This window comes from Cotesia typhae, unplaced genomic scaffold, assembly GCF_013202065.1.
Source record: "Cotesia typhae breed Kobodo isofemale line unplaced genomic scaffold, CoteBio_Ctyphae contig_27, whole genome shotgun sequence".
Taxonomy (NCBI): domain Eukaryota; kingdom Metazoa; phylum Arthropoda; class Insecta; order Hymenoptera; family Braconidae; genus Cotesia; species Cotesia typhae.
In genome coordinates, this window is record NW_027423733.1 from 3526892 (window position 1) to 3536861 (window position 9970).

The following is a 9970-nucleotide window of genomic DNA, read 5'->3' on the forward strand; positions in this document are numbered from 1 at the left end:
GATGTCACATGAATTTACGTACTCTGCTACATCCCCAAACATCTCCGGCCAATAGTATGTTTCTCTGAATCGATGATACGTCTTGTTTCCGTCCAGATGACCTGCTTGGGGTATATCATGATGCTGTTTTAGTAGTCCCAGCACTTCTTCCTTGATTACCGTTTTCCAGCCATCGTTGTCACCAAGAAGTGCTTTAAAAGGGTCAGCTCGGTAGTGCTCAAGTTTTCCATCACGCAGTCTCCAGTCTGGGTGTCTCTCCGGGTGTTTCTCGACGAGTCAATTTTTGTTATCACGCCATGACAGCGGCTTATTTGTTTCTTTGAAATCACTCTGGGCTGTGAGGAGCTGCGACTCATGCTGATCTCCAGCAGAATACTCGTACATTCTCAACAGCTTGTCGGGTTCCTTGTTCTGGCTGCCTTTCTGTAGATTATATTTGCGTCACGGGTTATCAATTTCATTGCCCAGTGTCCAACTCTTCCCTAAGGGTCCTTTAGCGACCTTAGCTAGCACAGAGCCGCGTGATCAGTTATCACGGTAAACGACATGCCTTCCAGGGACCCACGGAGCTTCTTCACCGCCCAGATCACCGCCGGGCACTCTTTTTCTATTGTAGTATATTTAGTTTCTGGTGCTGACAAGGGTCTGCTGAGGTAAGTAATCAAGTACTCTGTATTTCGAGCTGGATCGTTTTGAGTCAAAATCCCGCCCAGGCTATTCACTCCGTAACAATGAATATGCCATTTTAAATACTTCTAATTTCTCAAAGTTACAGAATTAAAAACTTATATTTTTGCATATTTCAACCAGCAGTGCTAAAATATGGTTCGCTATTTCAAAATGAAATAAATATCACCAAACATTAATCGGCTCAAGTATAATCATTCATTTTTTTTTTCTTTATAAATTATCAAGATAAAAATAGTCCAACGTTTTGAAGGTTGATACATAATCTATTGAGTGTATGTTAGTCTTTATATGCGAATACTTAGATATGATTGGTATATCGGTTTCATGACAAGCAAAAGTGATAAATAGATGATTTAGTTGCCTAGAGATTTGTTTAATGCACACTTTTAAGTTCTAGAGATTTTTATCTCTTCCTTTTAATTGCTCATCATATCTGTCTGCGCTCATTAAGATTCAATTATGGATTTATTGCTTTTTCGACATTATTCACTCTGACAGTAAATAGTACTGAGAAAAAATATAGGAAGCGATAAGAAAAAAATGTGTCATTCCGGTCTTAGTTGACTAGACAGAAGATGTTCATCTTACTGTGTTTGACTTTTGTACTAAGTAATAATTTAATAATCGTGTATTAATTAACAGAATTTTTCTTAAGAACTGGTCCCAGCTATTGCAGCTTCGTGAATTTCTTCCAAACAAAGAAAAATTTTAGAAAAAACTCTCTGTAACTAGATCGATTATTTAATTATCTATTTTCTATCGGAGCGTTTTTTACGAAATTTTCATTTGTTTAAGAACAATTCATAAATCTGCAATAGCTTTTCTGTTGTGAATGCGACAAAGATAATACGGTCTTACTTGATGAGTGCAAGGAGTGAAAAAGATGGGACCCGTTTTTAATCAATAAGTTTAAAAAAAAAAAAATTTAATTTAATTAATTTTTAAAGGCTTCACAACTGGAAAAACTAATGTCAGACTAATGAATAATACACGTTTGAAAATAATTAATGGGCAAGTATTAGATATTCAGCACCGACCATTCATGGCATCAATACACTTTGGAAGTACTTTCATTTGTGGTGGAACAATTATGTCCGCGTCTTGGGTACTGACTGCTCAACATTGCATGTAAATTTTTTATTGCACTCAATTATACTTTTATCGATAAGAGGAGAAAGGTGCTACAAAAAATTGAAGTTATAGACAAGCGATGCAAGTTGAAAGATACTGATCAAAATATTTTTATATATCCTTGAATTAGTGATCATAAAAAAAAAGTTTGGAAAATTCAATAGTGGTATTAAATGTTTGAGAAAAAATAAATGACTATGTCAGTTCATACAATTGAGGGAAAAAAATTTCATTATTGTCATTTATCTATGCAAGTTCTATTTCTGACATTTGTTCATACTTCTTTTATTCAGTTAATTGACCTCCAACGATTGCTATAACGCGCATACGTTTTAGGAAACAAAAATTTACAATATATATTTTATATAGAGTAAGGACATAATTGTCAATTCAGTTTTGCATTAATTATAATTAAACGATATTATTCAGTTACGTAGCTATGTGAGCCGGTAAATCTTTCATTGAGAAACTGAAGTTATTAAATAAAAAAAATACGTATAAAATAAGTGAAAAAAAATTGGCGTAACTAATAGATTTTTTCTCAAGTTGTTATGTTTTTAATCCTCAAACATATTCCTATTGTTTGACGGAAAACAGTTTTAGTTTATTTTTATTTTTAACTTCCCGCTAAGAAAATTGAAAATTTTCAAAAATCGAAAAGTTATGGGTTTTACCCTGTTTTGTAAAAATCAAAATATCATCAGATCTTGACGTTCTAAGATCCTATATATGAAGCTACCCTGACTACTCTCGCGCGGGTGTTACTATGTCTATATGTATGTATGTAGTATGTGTGTTGTGTGTATGTGTGTATGTGTTAAATTTTTGAAATATGATTTGTTTGGAATAACTTTGAAATGGCTTTACCAATCGATTCTAAAAACTGATTAGTTTTTAACCCTAAAAAACTACGTTGATTGCCCCTAATCCGGTCAAAATCGGTTGATTTGTTCGAGAGATATTGTTGTCGAAAGGAAACCGAAAAAAGTGTTTTTTCGGAATTATCTCGAAATTCCTAGTTTGATCAATTCAAACTTAAAAATCTATTATGAGACTCAAAAAATTACGTCGAATGTCGCCAACCGCGTGGAAATTGGTTGATTCATTCCAAAGTTATTGCAGTTTTAAATTTCAAAAAATAGTGTTTTATCAAAATCCTATCTGACTTTTGAGCTCGAAGAGCTCAAAAGCATAGAAAATCTGTCTTTTTTAGCTCGAAGAGCTCAAGAATGTAATGAGTGCAATTATAAGCGCCTAGTTGTGGAATTAGCGGTTAGTTTCAGGGATGGCCTTCAGGGTCAACCGTTTTCCTAATTTTTTTTTTTTTTTTTCATTTCTGTTAAATGAATTAAATTTTTAGAGATTGACATGCAAAATCAATTTTCATAAAAACGTTTGTAGAATAGTATAGAAATTGCTTTGTTTGCGAGAAGTAATAAAAGTATAACAATAAAAAGAGTTCCAAAAACGAGCCGAAAGGAATTTTCGTAGAGTACTCTGATGCGTATTGTAGATTGTATAAAATTGATGGATGTTTACTTAAAGAAGAATTTTGAATTCTCTTTGATTCCAGCCATCCAAATGAAAACATAATGCATTATTACAATATTCGAGCAGGGTCTACATATTACTACAAAGGTTACGTGCATCATTTATCCCGAGTTACAAGGTTAAATCCTGAAAATAGTCATGGAGGTAAAGGTTTACCAAGAAATGATGTAATTCTCATTAAAGTTACTCCACAATTTCAATTTTCTTCAATAATAAGACCAGCCAAAATGCCTAAAGTTAATGATCTAATTCCGGAAGTACTCTGGGTCTCAGGATGGGGTATAACTGAATATAAAGTAAGTTTGCATTACTTTTTTAAACTAGCTAATGGCAGAGCTTAATAGTGATACACAAAATGTGTTCTATAAAAGATAATATATTTTTTGAATTTAAAATATATTGCTCGCTCGTAGTTGTGTTTTTCTATCAGATTGAAATTTCTCGTCAAATTTTTCAGAAATGCTTCATTATTGTTGACAATTTTCAGAAAAAAATTAGGACGATACAAACATGAAGAAAATTAATTTATAGCTGTTTTTAGCATAATTTGCATCTAATTTATTTATAAACACAACTCTAACCTCAAAAGCTAGTTTCATCAATAAATAATTCGCTTCATAAGAAACACAGCAACCTTCGATAAATATTATTAATCAGCTCACTTTTTTCGTGATGAGATTTTAATCATTTGAAAAAAAGCTGAATCATAGAGAGTAATTTAAATCCTTCACATTTAAATCCTTTATTGTATTAAATGGATCTTGAAATCGACATGTTAGTTCAAGTAACAAAATAATTGTAGCTTTTTTCTTATTACGATAAAAATATTGAATATTTTTAATTATTCCATTATTTTTTGCTAAAATCTATAAATCTTTATTATTTTAATTTTTCATGATAACATCAGCGCTAGTGTCATGTTATCTCAGATTTTTCAACTTTTTTTTTTCAATTTTACTAAGGAGGTTACTGACACTGATTTTTAAAAGAGATATGACTGTCAAAAAATTTCGAAATATTTTTTTTTTCACACAAAGTTTTTAACACAAAACTTTTCAAGCCTTTTAGCTCCAACATAGCGGGAAGTTCCAGGAATGGTCTGCCGAGTCAACTGTTTTTCAACTTTGTTCCCATGATCTAATAGAAAAGTTTGAACTGGTTCCCCTTTAATGAATTTTCAGCTATAAGCATTGATAAATACATTGATATTATCGTATTTGATTTTCAGGAAATATCAAAAAAGTTACGAGTCGTGGCCGTGAAGAAAGTACCTTACAACCGTTGTCGTGAAATAGCCCTCTATTCTGCAGTACTGATAGAAGATCAACACTTATGCTATGGCGGACAAGGCGTCGATTCTTGTCAAGGAGATTCGGGTGGACCTTTGGCGGATTATGAGACAGTATACGGAATAGCTTCATTTGGAGCTCTTGAATGCGGACGTTTTCCTGGAGTATATGAAAGCGTTTCCCACTACTCTGATTGGATAGAGTATACAATTCAGACTTAATATTCTTCCGAGTGATCACAAGCACAATTGAAAATTTTTCTTCAAATATTGCATAGAAATTGTTTTAGAACTGTTATTTTCAAATTCACGATAAATGCAAACATGACAAAATTTCAAAGAAATAATCATTTTTAACTTGGTATTCAATTTTTAACTTCCCGCTCAGAAAATTGAAAACTTTCAAAAGTTGGGAAGTTATTGATTCTACCCCGTTTTTCGAAAATCGAGTTTTCAACGGATGTTGACATTTTGAGGTCATTTTATTTATGTAAGGAGGGGGGACAAAATAGGGTAGGGGAGGCAAAATGGGGTACCCCCAAAATTTCGTAAAAACATTTTTTTTTTCCAAAAAGCTCTTTTAGTTTTCCAAAATCTATGTTAACGTTATTTTCTACAATTTACGAGAAAAAAAAATTTTTTCACTTAAAAAACAAAAAAAAAAAATTTTTTTTTTTTTAGTAATTTTCATCGTGATTTTGCATCATAATAAATAGAAAACACATCTAAGATTTCTTTTTCTAAGTTTTTAAGTTCTCGCTATTCAAATGGATGGTTTAAAAAAAAACGGAAAGTCATTGGTTCCATGCCAGTTTTCGAAAATCAAGTTCTAATCTGATCTCCATATTCACAGTAAAAAATATTGTGTAAAATCAACACAAAGCATTAAAACAGTTATAACACTCTCGTGATTAAGAAATCCAATTTGACATGATTAAAAACAACTTGAAATAATTTAAACTGATTTTAGTTGATTAATATATAGACATATACTTTGCAAACATCATGTACCATTTCATAGATCAGGAATCATTTGAAATCAGATTTCTTAATCAAGGTCATTACAAAGCACAACAATAAAAATAATTTCTAAACGAAAGTACGGATGTGCTCCCATCTTCAGTTAAGCTATTGCAATATTATCAGGTACAAAAGTCAGGTTACAAAAGATACGACAATGAAATCACAGAGTGTAAGCCCTCGACGTTCAGGTTGGTTGCATCTAGAGGAAGTCCATTAAAACTGTATATGTGTGTGGGGATATATGTATTCAAAGTAAAAGCATGGTTTCACACGAATGCAGATAAGCACGCAGACACGAGTCTCACAACTACTTGCTCAGCACGCACGTGGCTCAAGAATACAATGTGCATGTACAATGAAATTTACCTCAGACTATCGTTTACTCGGATGACTCACCTGTGTCTCCCTACATTTACCTATTCTCGTCCCCACTAGCTGTTTCCGGAGGTCTTTAAACCTAACTATTAACCACGTGTATTTTTACCTTGTGAAAGAATCACAATCCAATAAAACAATAAAACTTACCCACTGACAGGAAAAACTTTTGTCCGAAAGCTTTTCAAAACTTCTCGCTTCAACTTAGTATACCATCGACAGTAGCTCACTCTACATGGGCTATCAATTGATTTAAATTGAACTTCTGGATTTTGTGCTTCAGCAAGTATCCAGTTTTTACTTTGCGGTGCCTTGCTCTTATTATCCCTTGTCAAAGATATCAATGGAGATGGAGTGTCCGGTTTGATAAAAATGCTATCACCACTTTTTAAAATCTTCCGCGAACGATAAATTGGCGGGAGAATGTCACTACCGATTTCCGTGTCTGTCATTATTGATAGCAACATTTTTTGAGGATGATGACTGATACTTTCATGTCTTCTTTGACTTACACTATTGGAATAGTTTCTTGATAACTTTACTCTACTTCGTCTGATTACTTTTTTTCGGACGAATGTGTAATCCGCGAATAATGTTTTAGACATTTTGATTAATTTTTTCACATTTTTTGACTGTAAATTTATCAGGAAAGACTAATGGAGAATGTAGCCTGCGTAGTTGTCGGATAAAGACTAAACCACAAAGTAAATGAGTTGCGGGTGGGGAGTAAAAAAGTTCATCACGGCGTCAGTGACCGATGTAGTAGGGGTCAGTTCTGAAAGGGCTTCCCACTTTTCCTGTAAATAGTCCTCATATTCATGATACCATTAAAAACTATGAATAAATCGTAAAAAAGTTTGGGAGATGTAAATGTACATGTTTTAAGCACTTATTTCAGGTAAATTAACAAAATAAAGTTTAACAATGTACAACAAGTATTCATTAATAACCTCAATACTATTTTTAATTTTTTAACAATATCATATCAAACTAAGAAATTAATTTCATTTACAATTTGTTGAAAATAGCAACGATACTGTATATGCAGTTATGTCGGGACATATTATACTTCGATGCAGGGAAGGGTCAATTTTATGACCTGAGGTACTGTCGGTACTTTTGGGTTGCCACTGGCCAGCGGTCATAGTTGGTGTCAAGTGAACTCTCGTGACAATCGGTCCACCTTTGTATTATAATATTATCGAGTACCTGCATTGTGTAAATCTTTAACGTATTCGTTTGTGTATCTTAAAGTAGTTTATTATTAATAAAAACAATAAATTATAATATTATTTTTACTTAATAAATCCTATATATTATATTATCTCAACTTTCCAACCTCAAGTTGCAATACAATTTAATCCCAAAGCCCGTTCAAATGTTTCCGCAAATATTATTTTTATTATGCAGATTAAACGCCTTCTTTTGTTTCATCAATACGTAAATTACAAAAAAAAAACCAATCCAAGAATAGAAAATTTTTTCCAGTTGTCAGTCAACAGAAATTATTTATAATTAAACAAATAATACAAAGCTAAAATTTTCATTTCAAAATTTCTAATGAGGCAGATGAAAAAGTCAAAAAATAAATTGAGATATACAATCGGATTTTCAAAATATTATTGTGTTTACTTGGGTGGTTTTGGTATCATTCATATGTTCATCATGACTGTCATGCAGAAATGATTTAATGTGATAAAACGTGAGATCTTGATTTTAAGGTGACAATAGAGTATACTTACGAGCGTTTACGTTTAAGACTTGCAAAAAATTAGGAAAACGGGGGACTCTAAAGGCCATCCCTGCACTTGTGATGTTTTTGAACTCTTCGAACTCAAATATGTAATTTGTTACTTCGAGCTCTCCAAGCTCAGAGAGTTAGATGTTCTAAACTTTTGAGCTCTTTGAGCTCAAGAGTCTGGTAAAAGTTTAATAAAACTCTATTATTTAAATTTTCAAATTGAAATTACATGCGAATGAATAAACCGATTTTTATACGGTTGACAGCATTCAACGCAGGTTTTCGAATCCTAAAATTAACTTCTAAACACAAACTGATCAGACCAAAAATTTCAGAGAAATTTGAAAAATTGATTTTTTCCGAATTTTCTCGACTACGATCTCCCGAACCGATAAACCGATTTCCAAGGGACTGGCAGCAATCGACGTGGTTTTCAAAGTTTAAGAGCAGATTAGTTTTTGGAATTGATCGGTAAAGCCGTTCAAAAAATGTTTCGAAAAAATCATAAAAAAAAAATTTTTTTTTAAGATTATTCAAAATCTAGAAAAGGGAGTTAATTCTAATTTTCATGAAATTTGAGGGCAATGATATACATTGCATCGCCACTGATCTTGATCCGATCGGTTAAGCCGTTCAAAAGCTACAAGAGGTTTACACACACACACACACAGTTAAATAGACAGTGAAAAAATTGAAGGAAACAAATAGTTAGAGTATTATAATAATTTATTTTCAACAGTTCGTAGATATAACAACTCATGGAAACAATGAAAGCCGATAAGTATCGGATCACGTTTTCGTAAATGTTTCTATCACTTACAATAACGTCAAAGTGAATGCGTGCTCAGACTCAAGAATCATTGAAACTGCAAAATAAAGTTTATCTCACTACCCGAAGATTGCATGAAGGATGACATAACGGAAGTAGAAAATTATATTCGTGTTGAAAGTAATACTTTTTTACAGTGATCGCAGCTTAGTAATTAATTTTTATATTTTTCTCGAAGGAACAAACTAATTATGATACTTGAAGGTTGAAGATACGTTTCATGGTTATTTAATATATTAACCATATAAAACGTGTGTGACATAAGTGGGGATAAGATGCGCATACAAAAGATAGTATTTAAAATATTTTGTAATAAGTCATGGGTTCCAGAATTTTTCTTAATCTCCATATGTCCCATTTATGATTACGTTCTTTACGCATTGAAAGGATTAGATAGTTTCTATTTAAATTTTATGTTTAAGCAAGAACATTTTTTTTTTTTAATTAATTCTTATTTAGAGATGGTTTGAACTGCTGTGGTCATATCCGACTTTAACTGTTGAGAGTTGTACGTTGGGGTCTTTTTTGGGTTGTGAAAATCTTAATCTACACTACAAGGGTCGAATATCAAGCAAGATGGTTTCTAAGAAACATGAATAATAAGTTACAGAAAATACTAAAAACGAAAATTCAGTTTTCCAATAATGTTCCTAGCTGAGAAATCAGGTCCAATCTCTTTGGTCTGTTTCCAGCTATAAAGTGAGGTCCGACCTTTTAGATTTTTTTTATTTCCAGAAATTAGGAAAATTAGAAAAAATTAGAAAACTCAACTAGATTTTAAATGAGCTTAAAAATGGATAATAGTTCTATTATTGAGCTTAAAGATCTGAAAAATTTTTAAAGAAGTGGAAGCTCGAACATAACAAGAAGTTCTATTAATGACCTGCAGGGTCAAGCGTTTTTTTTTTTTCCAAAAAGTTTGTTTAAAATATTCAAAAGAAAAACAGAAAATTATTTATTTCAATTCTAATCAAGCAGTTTAAACTGAAAAAAATACTTTTTATAAACAGCAATATAAAATCTTTAATTTACTAATTTTGATGATTTTAATAGCAAAATTAATTGGTATAATGAACATGTTATTGTTATTATTAAAACGTACATGAATTTAATCGATGACATGTAGAGGTTGCGTACAGAAAGTATGGCATTGCTTCAAGATATCTTGCTCAACATAATTTTTATTTACAAAATATAATTTATTGTATATTGTACATAAATATTCTGTCTTTGATATTCGAATAAATAGATTGAGAACGTCACACCACAGTCGGCAATAAACAACGTCAATGATAAGTGAAGCATGCTACCCAAAAAACTATGCTTATATTCGACGATTCCT

At 31.9% G+C, this 9970-nt stretch overlaps 2 protein-coding genes across 5 annotated transcripts in view; one reads left to right on the forward strand and one right to left on the reverse strand.

Moving 5' to 3' along the window:
• Window positions 1-6738, reverse strand: part of Stac (C2 and C2B_Munc13-like domain-containing protein staccato) — an 80364-nt gene extending 73626 nt beyond the window's left edge. For 2 of the 3 annotated variants that reach the window (XM_074240528.1, XM_074240527.1), the window contains exon 1: window positions 6209-6525. In XM_074240528.1, coding sequence (XP_074096629.1) covers window positions 6209-6525 — 317 coding nt within the window. Of the gene's footprint in view, window positions 1-6208 lie in introns of all 3 variants that reach the window. The other variant, XR_012478915.1, reaches the window with a different exon arrangement.
• LOC141525858 (trypsin epsilon) lies at window positions 1211-5007 on the forward strand. 2 transcript variants are annotated; one of them, XM_074240533.1, is made up of 4 exons: window positions 1211-1299; window positions 1638-1818; window positions 3395-3668; window positions 4601-5007. In XM_074240533.1, the coding sequence occupies exons 1-4, from the start codon at window positions 1266-1268 to the stop codon at window positions 4880-4882; spliced, it is 771 nt and encodes a 256-aa protein (XP_074096634.1). In that variant the 5' UTR covers window positions 1211-1265; the 3' UTR covers window positions 4883-5007. The 2 variants fall into 2 exon arrangements, with proteins under 2 accessions (XP_074096634.1, XP_074096635.1); XM_074240534.1 differs by having other exon boundaries at window positions 1251-1299; window positions 1638-1701.
• Window positions 6739-9970: the final 3232 nt, after the last annotated feature.

Excerpts from the sequence above, each read along its gene's own strand:
- LOC141525858 (XM_074240533.1), top strand. The coding sequence starts at position 1,266 with ATGTTCATCTTACTGTGTTTGACTTTTGTACTAA. Across the intron at positions 1,300-1,637 it reads GTGTTTGACTTTTGTACTAA|GCTTCACAACTGGAAAAACT; the intron begins GTAATAATTTAA and ends TAATTTTTAAAG. Across the intron at positions 3,669-4,600 it reads GGGGTATAACTGAATATAAA|GAAATATCAAAAAAGTTACG; the intron begins GTAAGTTTGCAT and ends TTTGATTTTCAG.